At 36.8% G+C, this 15,363-nt stretch overlaps 1 protein-coding gene across 1 annotated transcript; it reads left to right on the top strand.

Moving 5' to 3' along the window:
* Positions 1-1,088: 1,088 nt before the first annotated feature.
* LOC107811897 (mitochondrial Rho GTPase 1-like) lies at positions 1,089-8,256 on the top strand. Its single transcript, XM_016636890.2, has 14 exons — positions 1,089-1,522; positions 1,623-1,755; positions 2,301-2,450; positions 2,533-2,709; positions 2,825-3,076; positions 3,491-3,559; positions 4,296-4,351; positions 4,990-5,071; positions 5,557-5,768; positions 5,975-6,044; positions 6,336-6,448; positions 7,207-7,357; positions 7,507-7,693; positions 7,854-8,256. Exons 1-14 carry the CDS (start codon positions 1,317-1,319, stop codon positions 7,925-7,927), a joined length of 1,932 nt encoding a protein of 643 aa, XP_016492376.1. The 5' UTR covers positions 1,089-1,316; the 3' UTR covers positions 7,928-8,256.
* Positions 8,257-15,363: the final 7,107 nt, after the last annotated feature.

Here is a 15,363-nt window from a genome sequence, read left to right as displayed (position 1 = left end):
GGTTTGCATTCTTCAAATCCAATGCTAGCTTCCTCATTTTCAGCCATTAAACAAAAAAGATAAAATAGTAAGAAACTACAAAAGAAAGAAATAGAAAAAGGCGAGATATCTAATTATGGTTATGTGGAGAACACTAGCTTTATATAAAGACAAATTAATTCAAGACAGACTTTGATTAATTGTTCTTATTTACACAATTTGATCATTCCTTTTCTCAAGAATACTGGTAACTATAATTTTCTGAGACCTTTCTCAAGAATTATAATGTTCGTGCAAGTATACTCCATTCATTTCTAGAGCAGACAAGTCATATTATGAATTCTAAGATTAGATATTATTTCAAGGAAACAATATTTCAGAAAGTCATTTATGATTTCCAAAGTTAGCTATTTTTTTTACGGAGACATTTCCTTCTAGTTCCTGAATTTTTTTAATGTCTTATCATCTTTTCTAAATCTATTCAAGCATAGAAGTAAAAAAGAAAAAATGCATGGTAATTGGGATTCGAACTTGTAATACTAATTTCAAAATTTGACATCATAACTATTGCTTGAATAACACCAAAGTTTTTCAATTAAGGTTAGGGAAGGTTCAATTGACATTGTAATCAGAGGCAACTATTGAACTATCTTTTTAAGACGGTCCCATTATCTTTTTACCGTTGTAGAGTTTTTTCGCGCAATACTTTTAAACATTCCTTTTCAACTTCAATTTTGGTTATATATATTTTTGAATTTCAACAAATGTCGTCCAAACTCCTACATAAAACACACAAAGGGGATTCTTGAAACAAAAATAAAGTTATTCATAGAATCAGCCATTGATTCAGGGTAGAGTGCTTAGTGCCTGCATCGCACACCAAAGGGTGCGACCCTACCCCAAGCATAAATACGGAATGTTTAATGCATCGGGCTGCCCTTCCCTAGACCACAAGAAAGTCCATCTCTTTGGGCCAACCCATCTTACTCTGAATGAATGATCCAATTTTTTCATAGTGGGCTAGCAGTCCAATCAAGGTAATTTCCAGATCCAAATCGTAAGAAATCCATGGATTAGAGTCATTAGACAGTCGACAGTTACCTTCTCACTATTCCATATAGTAGTTGCACACCTCAATCGTACAGTACTCCATTAAATTACTAACTTAATTCTTTCAAAAACTGGGTAAACCAACAGAAAATTTCAGAGAAACAAAGACAAAATAAAATAGTTAAATAGTTAAGTATATATTTTATTCGATTCCCATTTTCTAGTGTCAAAATCCACCATATATCACCACATTGTGCACGACGTTGTTTCAATCATCATCGATTCAAATGCTCGGCGGTTCAATTTCCGGCGGCCGTACTAACGTCCGCGTTGTCGTCGTCGGCGACCGCGCCACCGGCAAATCAAGCCTCATTACCGCTGCCGCCACTGAAACTTTTCCGGAGGAAGTTCCGCCGGTGCTTCCTCCGACTCGACTTCCCGCCGATCTCTATCCTGATAATGTTCCTGTTACGATCATTGACACTTCCTCGAGGTTCTTATTGCTCTTTTTTTGGAGTTTGAATACTTGATTTGTTGGTTATACGTCATGAAAGTTATCATATTATGATGAATTGTTTGGATATGATATGTAGTTTGGAGAGCAGAGGTAAGGTTGCTGAAGAATTGAAGCGAGCTGATGCTGTCGTCCTCACCTATGCTTGCGATCAACCTTCTACTCTCAATCGCTTGACTACTTTCTGGCTTTACGAGTTTCGTCGCTTAGAGGTTCCCCCCCCCCCCCCCCTCCCAATCAACCTATTTTACTCCATCTGTGTCCAATTTGTTTGGCTTTTTTCCATGGTTAGTGTGTCAAACCTTGAAGTTAAAGTCAGAAAATATTTTAGTTCAATTTTCAAAAGTAAAATTTATATAGTCAGAAGCTACAGAAACATATTGAGTGTCGGATGGTGAAAGAATACATTCAAAAAATACTGGTCAAATTCACTAATTCCAGAAAAGTGCCAAATATCTTGAGAGGGAGCATATATTCCTTTTTACGTGCCTTTTGCTGTTAATGGATTGATTATTACTTTATTTTCTTAAACATGGAGGACTATGTCTATGGTCACCAGCTAGTTTTAGTATTTTAAAGTATTTTTTCTGGAAAGTGTTGTTCCTTTTTGTTGATGCAATTTCATTGTTATTCCAAATATCATCTTTATGGCAAGTTGATTAAGTATCACACTGTAACTCTTTTGGATGGGTAGTGTACTTCTGTGGTATGTATTGAGATATGAGAAAGTGACTTCTGGACATTCTACCATGGTTAGATCAAGGTGCCGGTAATTGTTGTTGGCTGTAAGCTAGATAAGCGAGATGAGGAGCATCATATGAATCTAGAGCAAGTGATGGCTCCAATCATGCAACAGTTCCGCGAGATTGAGACTTGCATAGAATGTTCTGCGGCAAACCTAGTTCAGGTGGGTGCAAATTGTCACTAGGAACTTTTCCTTGCAGATGTTTTATATTTCAGTAGTGTGATGTTTTTTTTAACCTTTACAGGTACCCGAAGTGTTCTATTATGCTCAGAAAGCTGTACTTCATCCAACAGCTCCACTTTTTGACCATGAAACTCAGGCTCTTAAACCCCGTTGTGTTAGAGCATTGAAACGGATATTTATCCTTTGTGATCATGACATGGATGATACTCTCAATGATGAAGAGCTTAATGAATTTCAGGTCATTCTTCACGTTGATGTCCTCTAATTTGTTAAAACATTTGATTACTTACTTTTAGTTTTTTATTTCAAGAAGCCTTATTCTCTAGCATTTTGTGTTCCATCAAAATTGGCAGATTAAGTGCTTCAGTGCTCCCCTGCAGCCTGCTGAAATAGTGGGTGTCAAGAGAGTAGTACAGGAGAAGCTACCTCAAGGTGTAAATGACATGGGGCTCACATTGACAGGCTTTCTTTTTCTTCATGCACTTTTTATAGAGAAGGGTCGACTCGAGACCACTTGGACCGTGTTAAGAAAATTTGGGTACAATGATGAAATTAAGCTGAAGGATGATTACCTTTCAATACCTTTCAAAAAAGCTCCTGATCAGGTGACTCTATTTATGAAGCAGATGACTATTATGACACTCGTTAAAGTCCAAGATATTATTAGGGTTATAGTTGACTGTCTGTGTTTGAAAGAACTTTGGCACAGATGCTAGAGGGAAAATTCATGGGGAATATCAATAATAGGTTGACCTAGCTTGCATAGAGTTTCTGATTCATGGTGAATCAGCACCCTTATTCACAGTTCTGATAGTGGAAAATTATCAAGGATCAGATTATGGGAACTGTCTTTCTACGTTCATGCTGCTTCTTTTTCGTTGTTCCGAAGGTTTAAGTTGTCTGACACAAATATTGTTTGTTAGTACAAGAAAAACTCCGTTGGTATATTCATATCTGTTTTTAGCGGCTCACTGTCTTTCTGTCAGTTCCCTTCTCAATAATATTTTGTTTTCTTGCAGAATCTGGAGTTGACCAGCGAAGCAGTGGAGTTCTTGAAAGGGGTCTTCAGCACATTTGACACTGATAAAGTATACCTGGGCACTGTTTTTTCATGCATTTTGTCGTATGTGTGACTTTTTTCCCCATGTATTTAATATGACTTGATAATAAAGTTGATGATGTTATGCGTTCATTGGTGGTAAGGGGTGGGCTTATTCTGAGTAATCTATGAGTGAATTGATCTCACCAGAACTCTTAATGGCAGTAAAGGTAAAGGACAATCTTTGATACAGTAAGTCAAAAAGAATGTTCTTAAGACAAAGGAACAATTATGTAGTCACAATGTAATTTTAACCCAATTAGAAACGAAAAATGAACTTTGAGGAATTTTAATTGGTTGAGCTAAATTCCGATTATCCTCCTTTTTTTAAGATTCCAAAATCAAACTTAAAGATAATAAAGAGTCAAAGGAAGACGGTCAAACACAGTGCACAACTTCTAAAAGATTCACACTCAGCTCATTGGCAGATCTAAGAACTTATCCATAAATAGCCTTCATGATTTGGAAAGAGTTTTAGAACTTTATCTCTCATTACAGTCCTTATCTCTGGATGAAAGAATAGCTCTATCCGTTTTTGACACTGATTCCATATTTAAGCTGTTGTCGCTTCCAATTTTTGTTCTTTAGGATGGTATTAAGTTTATGAAGACTAGAAAGGATTATGCAAATACTTTTTGCTAAGCCTTTTAAGTCTTTTGATAATACCAGACATCTTACACTTATTGTCTGTTGTTCCTAAATCTGTAAATCTTTGTTTTATGCAGGATGGAGTCCTTAGAAATTCTGAACTTGATGATCTATTTTCAACTGCACCAGAAAGGTAAATTGGTTTCTGTGAGCTCTTTGTTGTGAAAGTATTTACATCTGGATGGTTTTGTTGCGCACTTCCTGCTAATTAATGTGAATTATTAGGACACTACTATTACAAATTTTGTCCATTCATTGATTGAAGCTGCTTCACTTATACATCCATTAAATGGCAAAGGTTGCTTACATAATTAATTTAGACTTTCAGAAGAAATCTGTCAAATGTGCCTATATGCTCTTGCTTGACACATTAAGATTGATCGAATGAGACAGACTTCAGCAGACTTGTAACACACCTATCGTGAATCTCATATAGGATGTTGGGTCTTTCCTTAAGTTATCCTTTGATATGGTAGCTCTAAGTAATTTGTGTGCAGCTAATTGTGAGGATGTGAATTTTCAGTCTTTTGAATTTACTAGGGATAAGTTGAATAATGCTTTCAGATTAATTTAGACGACTTCTCATTTCAGTTATCTTTTTTCTTTTCTAATAGGTTCTGTAGAATAATTTTTGTCATTATCATTGATGCTCTTTGTTTGAATCTTATGACGAGAAGTGTTCTCGACTTATCCTCTCTCTCTCTCTCTCTCCCCACCCTTCCCTCTGAGCTGATTGCTAACCTGGCTTTTTTATGTTTGAAAAAATTGCAGTCCCTGGGGTGAAACTCCCTACAAGGATGCTGTGGAAAGAACTCCATTAGGGGGCTTGTCTCTTTCTGCTTTCCTGTCTGAGGTTCGTACCTCTAGTTTTCTTTCTCATCCCCCTCTCCCTGGTTGTTGCATTTGTCAAGAGGGTTTCCTAACTCTTTAAAAGTACTTCCAACAGATTCCATATTATTTTGTTTCAGAATCAGATAATTTGGAAATATGCCTCCCCTTGCTTTAATTCCCTAGATTCATGGCACAGTTAACTTGTTCGAATGTAGTAGGTGGATAGCAACTCAAAATTTAATTGATCTTGTTTTTCTTCCCTTTTAAATTCTTTTCTACTGAGTAGAAGGGTCATTAGGATATTGAGCTTATATATTTTGCTTTTTAGGATTATATAATTATATTAATAAAAGGGATTGTTAGTCTGCTATATCTGGTTTATTTCACATTCAATGCCTATAATGTTACATATTCTAGTTGACATACCCTATAGGAGCAAAAATATTTTTTGTTAAGGCAATTTCTTTAAAGATCCAAACTGCTAATGCTTGCCGATAACAATGTCAGTGGGCTCTTATGACGTTGCTGGAACCAGCTCAAAGTTTGGCCAACTTGATATACATTGGGTATAACTGTGGTGCTGCATCAGCACTCCGTCCTACCAGGAGAAGATCAGTCGATCGAAAGAAACAACAGACAGATCGAAATGTTTACCAGTGCTTTGTTTTTGGTCCTAAAGGATCCGGCAAATCGGCCTTGCTGAAGTCATTATTGGGAAGGTATCTATCTGAACTTTAGCTAGTGAATTGCTTTTGTTAATAGTAGTTCTTGTTAATGGCTTATAGAAATATGCAGTTTTTAATATTATGAGCAGATCTCCATTTTTCCTAAGATTGGCCAGGCAAATCACCATATCTCCCTTTGTCATTTTTCTTTAATATTCTTTGTCTGGCAATTTCTGATGCATAACTTTTGTTCACCAAAGGCCTTTCTCAGAAAATTATGCAGCGACAACTGACGAGCACTATGCTGTTAGTGTTGTTGACCGTCTTGGGGTAAGTGCTCTCAGAAGATTATCATTTGGCTTGATAGGATGTTATACTTGATCTTTAAAACACTTGTCTGCCTGTGTGCTGCAAATATAATATCTTAGCTTCTGCTCAAATGATTCCCTATTAATATGCATAGTGTTAATTAGAAGAGTATTATGCTTTTTCTTGATGCATGGATACCCATCCTCTGTTAATTAAAAGAGTCATAGCATTTACAACTTTGTTCCCTTGTTGAATGCTCTCAAGATTGATTGTAAGTACATTCCCATAATACTAAACATGGTTTTTATGCAGGGAACTAAGAGAACTCTTGTACTTAGGGAGATTCCAGAAGACGAAGTTAAGATGCTTCTATCTAATAAGGAATCTTTGGCGTCTTGTGATGTAGCAGTGTTTGTATATGACAGGTGAATAATGCAAGATCTGAGTTAGACTAAAGGCTTTTCTGTACAGTTGAATTCATTGTTATACACCATCGCTTGGACAGAGAGAGGTTGTTCTAAAATTTTATGGGGGTGAAAAGCCCTGTATTTCTTTCACTTACAATTTACAAAGGCAACTCTCTTATGCTAACATTTCTTTTTGATAAGGCTCTCTTCTCTCTTATGCTAACATTATTTTGGGAAATCACAACTACTGATGTGTACACACAAACACATCTTTAACCATCAGGAGTATGGACTGCTCATAGGCTCCATCTTTTTTAAAGTTGTACAAAATCAGCTAGCAGAAGCATCTGTTGCTTGATGCAACATGGTTATATCACTCTGTATATTTGTTGGTTAAAAATTGATCTTATACTGGATCCTAGATTAATCCATCCATAGTTGGTATATAGCCACTTAGATGGAACATTATCGTGGCTCTTTGGTTTTTATGTGTTGTTGGGTCTATTTAATGGTTAATCAATTTTGTTCCCCACCCTTGCGGTCAAAGAAGAACCCCCTCCATGATATGTATGACATTTACAGACTAGTTATGGTTCCATATGGTATTAACTTCATATCTTCTCTCTTACTATGTTATGGGGGTTTTTCCCAATAATCAAGTGCTGTTGATGCTTAATGCTAGGTTTTCATTTACTGTGGGTGTGAGAGGTTCTTTCTTCTTCAACTTTGTCATGATAATGTATTTTTTTTGTGTGGAAACTTTCTTTTCCCTTTAGCTCGGATGAATATTCTTTAAAAAGAGCATCGGAATTGCTAATGACTGTGGCAAGGCGAGGGGAAATTAGTGGTTTCATGATGCCTTGTCTATTTGTTGCTGCAAAGGACGATCTTGATTCATATCCAATGGCAATAAAGGATTCAGCAAAGGTATTTATGGTGGTTTCATTGTGTTCTATGTTTTTGCTCAAATTGAATGTACCCTGTGTTTTTGAAAAAATACATAAACGATTTTATGATTTCTTGATTTTGCTTTCCATATATGCCTTTTTGATAAAAAAAATTCAATTTATGCTCAGATATGTCAGAGTTTTGGAATAGATGCACCTATTCACATAAGTGTAAAGGAGAGAGATCTGAATAGTGTGTTCAATAGAATTGTCGCTGCTGCAGAGCACCCTCATTTAAGTGTTCCCGAAACTGAAGTTGGACGTAGCCAGAAGCGATATCGTCACCTTGTTAATCGCTCTCTCATGTTTACTTCAGGTACTTTTGACTCTAATACCCCTAAAGATATCTCCAAAAAGAAGTACAAAATGGAACTGAAATAACGAAAATTGGCACTGAAGATAGGATGGCATATTAGAGCGAAAAGTTTTAAATCAATTTTTTGCATACCATCTAATTCTTAACTCAAAAATTGCAGTTGTGGCTGCTGTTGCCGTAGTTGGACTGGCAGCATATCGATCTTATGCTGCACGGAAGAATACCTCAAGCTAGGTAATGTCCTGTTCTACTGGAGAACCAATATTCAATTTTCAACCTAATAAGAAAGTTTCCCCGCTATTCCTTTGATCTCTACTAGAGAATTAGCTAATGTCCTTGTACATAGAGTATGCTCAGACTTCTTCCAAAGGTTATTTCAATTTTGTCCATCTGGTCTTATCCATTTCCTGTTGAAAGTATCAGCTAGGTGCTATTTTTCCTTTACACTTTGTTTTAGAAAGCACGATCTACCTTTTTTGAGCTACAATTTATTAGTAATGTAAAGGCATTTGAACTTTGGATATCATTATTAGAAAAGCTTTGGGAAAATAATTCTGGGAAAAGTTGCCTATTCAGATTGGTTTTGGAGGAAATGTTAAACATCTGGTTAGTTTTTCTGGGAATCTGGCTAATTTATTTTCTCATTTCATTTTTCGAAATCAACTTTTTCATTATAAGTCAAAAAGCAAAACAAATTTACTTAATAAACTTTAAAATATTTACTAAATTTTCCATTGAGTTAAAATCTTATGTGTGTGTGTGTAAAAACTTCAAAATATATATACAGGTGCATTTGTGTCTCTCTGTGTGTGTATATATATATATAAAATACACTTTTATATGTATGTATAATTAGATCGCTAAATTTACATTTCAAAAAGGTAAATAAATTTTCTTAATAAAGTGATTGTCTTACTTCGTTTCAAAATATGTTGAAGATGAAAGTAGGAGCAAGAATGTAAACATATTTAAATAGAAATCAATAGGTCATTTCCTTCCAAATAAGGATGTACAATAAATAAGTGAAAAAGTTGATTATATTTTTACAATTAAGGTTTTTAGATGTGTGTGGGTGTGTGTACTAAAGGGACAAAAGGAAATTCTAGATTTAGAATAATGGTTTGAAATATACTTATTACCCTAAATTTAATTTCTATTTATTGAATGAAAATTTCATCTAATCGTTAGGTGGTATTCAACAAATTAAGCATTTTTTTTAGCAGCAGTTGGTGGTACATCAGTACATGTATCAATATGGACCCTTAGAGTTTAATGTTATCTTACTGACGATGTGTTTTGATATCATTCGTGAATGTTACATCTGCAATATGTAACATTATAGATATAAAAAGTTCTTAGACAAATTATACTCTTTGACGTACAATAAACACTCACTTAAAAGTGTAAAGATCATGAGCTCTGAGTGAGCTCCACTCCTCCTTCAATGGAGGATTTAGAATATTCTTGAATGTGTGTTTCGAAGAGAGAGAAATGAGCAGTGAGGAGTCTCTGATTTGGAACATAAAACTCAAAAATATCAATTACTGAATATTGTCCTCTTTATACACATAAGCAATAAATAATACAACTAAACTAACTAAACTGACAGCTGGAACCTAACTAATGCTATGCTGACTCAGCAATGTATATACAAGTGTAATACAAGTGCGTTTAAATATAGAATATAATCTCAATACCTCTCCCCCCCCCCCAAGTTGGAGGTGAGGTAATCACAACCAACTTGCCAAGAACAGAGAAATGCTTACCCCTGTGAGTGCTTTAGTGAGAGCATCTGCCAGTTGTTTTGTAATGCCAATGTGATGCAAGGAAATGAGGCCCTCCTGAAGCTTGGTGCGAACAAAATGGCAATCCACTTCAATGTGTTTTGTTCGTTCATGGAACACAGGATTCCTTGCAATGTGTAGAGCAGACTGACTATCACAATGCACAGAGACAGGAATATTGAGCTCTTCAAACAACCTGTGCAGCCATACCAGCTCACCCACCACCTTCCTAAGTGCTCTGTACTCTGCTTCTGCTGAGGACAAGGAAATGGTTTTCTGTTTCTTGGACTTCTAGCTCACAGGACTGCCTCCTAGAAGGATAATGTAACCAGACACTGATCTCCTAGAGTCAGGGCAGGCTGCCCAGTCAGAATCACAGTAAGCAGTGATGGAAAGATCAGATGCATGCTGAAGTACAAGCCCAATGTAGGATCTTTTTTGAGGTACCTCAACATGTGATAAGCTGCATGTAAATGAAGTTCCCTGGGGTCTTGCATAAACTGACTCAAGTGTTGGACCCCATAGGCTATATCCAATCTAGTGTTTGTAAGAAAATTTAACTTCCCAACCAATCTTCTGTAGAAAGTAGGATCAGATAAAGGAGAGCCCTCTTTAGCCTTCAGTTTCACCGTAGGATCAAGAGGAGAGCGTCAGGCTGGTTGAGTGCAGGCAATCATATTCTTTCAGAAGGTCCAGAACAAATTTTCTCTGTGAGATAATAATACCATCTTCCTTGTAAAAGACCTCTAGTCCTAGAAAATAATGCAGTTGTCCCAAATCTTTTATTTTGAATTTATCATGTAGGAAAGCTTTGAGTTGTCTGATTTCTTCTAAATCAGTCCTTGTGAGGAGAACATCATCAACATAAACTGCTACAAAAATAGTTGAAGAACCTTGCTTCTTAAAGAACAGGGAGTAATCATGCATGGAATGTATGTATCCTCTTGTGTACAAAGCCTCCGTCAATTTATCATACCACTGTCTATTGGCTTGTTTTAGCCCATAGAGGGACTTGTTCAGCTTGCAGACCAAGTTTGGAGACTCTAGCTCAAGCCCTGATGGAGCTTTCATGTAGACTTCCTCATGCAGATCTCCATGGAGAAAGGTATTATTTACATCTGATTGGTAAATCTGCCATCTCTTCTTAGCTGTAATGGTAATCAAGGATCTGACAGTGGTCATCTTGACCCTAGGAGAAAAGGTCTCAGTGTAATCTATTCCAGCTTGTTGTGTGTACCCCTTCACAACTAGTCTAGCTTTGTACCTTTCTATGCTACCATCTGCTTTGTAATTTACCTTGTACACCCACCTACAACCAATGGTCTATTTACCCTTTGGCAAAGGGACTAAGTCCCAAGTATTGTTGGCATATAAGGCCTCAAACTCTTGAGTCATGGCATTCTACCAAGGAGGATACATGGCTGCCTCTTCATAAGAAGTTGGCTCTCTATCATGACAAATATTTCTTACAACATGCTGACTATTATGTTGCAAGTCATCAGGAGTAATATGGTTATTTTGTGAAAACAAAGCATTGAGAGAAAGAATGGAATTACATTTCAAATTGGGTATACATATTCATTCAAGTGAGAGGGGAGTCTTGATTCCCTACCAGATCTTCTTTGGGCTAAAAGGTTCTATAGAAGAAGTATGAGGTTGAGTTGTTGACGGTGATGTGGGAAGATGGATTTGGTGTGAGTTTGTAATTCAGAGGAAGAAGAGGTACTAGAAGGAAAAATGGGTGACATAACAGGTAGAGGAGTTGTGGTGCTGGAGGGAGAAGGAGTGGACTGATGTGTGTCCCCTTGATCAGTGGTAGAAGATGTAGTAGAAATAATAGTGCAATCATGTAGGTGATCTGTAGAAGAAGATGTAAGAAAGTATGAGGGTAGATTTTGTACATCTGAAGTGAAAGTGAAAGGGAAAATAGTTTCATGAAACAAGACGTCCATTGAGACAGAGATTTTCTTAGTGGCTAGACTTAGTACTTTGTAACCTTTTGTCCCAAATAGATAACCTACAAATACATGTGGAGTGGCCCTTGGTTCAAACTTATCCCTGAAGGGTTTGGGCATAGTAGGATAACACAAACAACCAAAGCTTCTCAAGTGGGAGTAGGTTGATTTCTTGTCATACAAGAGTTCAAAAGGACATTTATTCTTTAGAGGAACTGTTGGTAGTCTATTGATTAGAAAGGTTGCTGTAAGGACACACTCTCCCCAATATTTTAGTGGTAATTTGGACGGGAAAAGAAGTGCCCTGGTAACTTCAAGAAGGTATTTGTGTTTCCTTTCCACCACCCCATTTTGTTGGGGTGTATAAGGACATGTTTTCTGGTGATTTATACATTTTGATTGGAAGAAAGAAGAAACTTCATTGCTAGTGAATTCTAGGCCATTATCTGTCCTTACACATTGAACATTGGTTTTGAATTGGTTCTCTACCATGTTCACAAAAGTTTTTTATGATTTGAAGAGCATTGCTTTTATAGCTTAGAAAATGTGTTCAAGTTGACCTATTGTAGTCATCCACTAAGATGCGAAAATACTTGAAATTATTGTGTGTTGCTACATGATAGGGGACCCACAGGTCAACATGAAGGAGTTCAAAGATTTTTGTAGTACTGATTGTTTTCTGAGAGAAAGGGAGTCTACAATGTCTGGCCATGGGACAAATGGAACAAATAATTGGTTGTCTAGGAGAGAAAGATGCATGTATAGTAGGAATGCTTTTCATTTTATTGAAGGGTATATGACCAAGTCTATAATGCCACAGAAGATCCACACTGTCTCTAAGTGAGGTAGAAGAAAGTAGTGTAGAAACACTGCCTTTATTATTGCAAATGAAATTATTTACAATAGGGTGGTGGGAATGGGATAGACAGTGTACTACATTCATATCAATAACATGACTGGACAAGCATGGAAGTGCACACCTAGAAACAGAAACGAGACTACCTTTCTTGAGACATTGAGAACATAGAAAGTAAAGTCCATCATACATCTTACCAATCTCCATAGGCCTCTTCAGTGAAGGGGCATGCAGTGGACAGGAAGTATCAGAAAAAGAAGCAACACATTTGAGATGCACTGCTAATGAACTAATGGAGACTAGATTGAACTTGAAGGATGGTATAAACAAGACTTTATGTAAGATGATTTTGTGGGCTAGATGTACATCTCCTATTTGGGTTACTTTAACTTTGTAACCATTTGGCAATTTAACAAGCAAGAGATATATGGTAGATTTATAATATTTTGTAGGTGAGTTTTATCGAAAGTCAAGTGGTGTTAAGCTCCTGAATCCAATATCCAATATCCACAAGTCAGCTTTTGCATTGAAACATTTGCATGATGGATTATCAAAATCAATGGAAGAAGTGCAAGCAATCATGCCTGCAAAATTCACAGAAGCTCCACCAGAAACACTTGAAGTACCTCTCTTCCACTTCCAACTTGAAAATGCTACAGTAAATTGAGATTTGTCCATATTGTTCTTTTGAAAGGTTCATGTTCTGATTGTCTCCCTGATGTTCTAGTTCAATTGCTTTAATTGACAACATGTCTGATGACATTCCCTGCACACTTGCAACTGTATTTGCCACAGTGCTCTTCCCCTTGTTGGACCTCATGTTGTTGTTACTATTGTTATACCCTTGTGAATTCTGCCTGTACTGTTGTGTGCCCTGGCCAAAACCTTGAAGGTATCCATGCAGCTTGTAGCATCTGTCTTTGGTATGTCCTGGTCGTCTGCAGTGGTCACAAAATAGCCTAGGCCTGTTGTTTGAAGTCTGATTCCCACCAGGTGAGTAATTTGTCTTAAAAGTTCTTCCCCCTACATTGACATTCAATGCAAAAGAATCAAAATTCAATTAATTTCTAGGCTTGAATTCTCTCTGCTTATCCTCCTGTATCAGTAAAGCAAATGCCTGTGCCATAGAAGGCAATGAGTTCATCATGAGAATGCTTCTTCGAACAACTGTGTAAACCTCGTTGAGTCCCATTAGAAACTGTATGAGTCTTCTATCCTGCTCTGCCTTGTGCATGTTGTTTTCCTTTGCTCCACAAGTGCACACACAAATACAGTGGGTTTTAGCACTTAATGTGTCCAACTTTTCCCAGAGTTTCTTTATTTTTGTATAATAACCTGTGATGTCAAGCACTCCCTGACTAAAATCGTTAATCTCTTTCTGGATTTGATACAATTTAGCTCCATTCGTCTGATCATATCGATCCTCCAATTCCTTCCACAATTCAACAGAATTATTTACATACTCAACGCTGTCTGCAATGTCCTTCACTAAAGAGTTCAGAATCCATGAAGCAACCATGTCATCACACCTCCCCCACTGACGAAACTGCGGAGAGGTCACATCAGGTCTAACACACTCTCCATTGATAAAACCTAGCTTATTTTTCACTGAGAGGGATCTTAACACTCCTCTTCTCCCGGAGCGATAGCCAACTCCATCAAAAGGAACAGGTACTAAGGTAGAACCGGGACTGTCAGATGGATGAATATAGAGGGGACTAGTTGTATCAATTACCGTTTATGTAGTCGCTGCCGTCGTCGCTTCGTCGGTTTGGTGCAGAACCGCCATGAGAATATTGAATTAGTTGGATTACTGCTCGCCTAGCCGGAATTAAGCTCAGAAACCTCTATTCACTGGCAATTGTTGATGGATGTGTCGATTCAGAACTTTTCCCCAAATTGTTTGTTTCTGAAAGAAAAACCCTAGATTACTCTGTGATTGAAAACAGAAGAAGAGAAATTGGATTCAATGGCGTGATCGATGAAGAAGACCTCTGCTCTGATACCATGTCAAGATCATGAGCTCTGAGTGAGCTTCGCCCCTCTTTCAATGGAGGATTCAGAATATTCTAGAATGTGTGTTTCGAAGAGAGAGAGAGAGAATGAGCAGTGAGGAGTCTCTGATTTGGAAAATGAAACTGAAACATATCTATTACTGAGTATTGTCCTCTTTATATACATAAGCAATAAAGAATACAACTAAACTAACTAAGCTGACTGCTGGAATATAGCTGGAACCTAACTAACGCTAAGCTGACTCAGCAGTGTATATACAAGTGTAACACAAGTGTGTATAAATATAGAATATAATCTCAATAAAAAGTATTACTATGATATTATATAATATTTACATGCGAGCAAGTGTTTCTACCCAGTTGTATTATAATAGCTCTTTGTTCTCTCTGCGAGACTAATGTATATGTACGGCTTGATGGAAAGTATGGGTAGTGGTTGCTACCAGTATTTTGGTCATTAGTCGGCTGATCTAGTCGAGTTAACCTAGGTACAAATTCGCTCAAAATCTAATATTTACCCCATCTGACCACGGAGAATAATTCAGTATTACTTCAGTATTTAATTTGCATGTACTGGTCTGGCCATCAAAACTTGTAAAGACTAAACTTCAATAATCCTAGTGAATATTGAAAAACTTCTTCGAGAAGCATCCAACTGCAGCGTAGTTGCTGTAGAAGACATGACCAAGTGAAATCAGTATTTTTACTAAGGGGGTCAAAATATAAAGAAATAAACTCATGAAGAGCCAAAAGGTATCAATATATAATATATAGTACATATTAAAAACAAAAAACTAGTTGCAAGTGTAATTTTCCGAGGAAAAGGTATCGGTTAACTCTTCTTGAGACTTGTGGTTTCACCGCACAAGTAGTAATGCTGTAAAAGTCCGAAGTTCTCTCAGATTTGAATTAAATGTCAACTACTCTTTTGTCGACTCCAACCTTTCTTTTTCTCAACTCCAACCAAATATTTTCCAATTCCTACTTAATTAATTACGTCTGAAACATTATACGTACTAATCAGATATTCTTATGCTTTCAAACTTTTGCTTACACTCAT

Source organism: Nicotiana tabacum, chromosome 22 (genome assembly GCF_000715075.1).
Source record: "Nicotiana tabacum cultivar K326 chromosome 22, ASM71507v2, whole genome shotgun sequence".
NCBI classification, from domain to species: domain Eukaryota; kingdom Viridiplantae; phylum Streptophyta; class Magnoliopsida; order Solanales; family Solanaceae; genus Nicotiana; species Nicotiana tabacum.
The sequence above is the reverse complement of the archived record's forward strand: the minus strand, read 5'-3'. Positions and strand labels throughout refer to the sequence as shown.

Excerpts from the sequence above, each read along its gene's own strand:
- LOC107811897 (XM_016636890.2), top strand. The coding sequence starts at position 1,317 with ATGCTCGGCGGTTCAATTTCCGGCGGCCGTACTAACGTCCGCGTTGTC. Across the intron at positions 1,523-1,622 it reads ATCATTGACACTTCCTCGAG|TTTGGAGAGCAGAGGTAAGG; the intron begins GTTCTTATTGCT and ends TATGATATGTAG. Across the intron at positions 3,077-3,490 it reads TCAAAAAAGCTCCTGATCAG|AATCTGGAGTTGACCAGCGA; the intron begins GTGACTCTATTT and ends GTTTTCTTGCAG.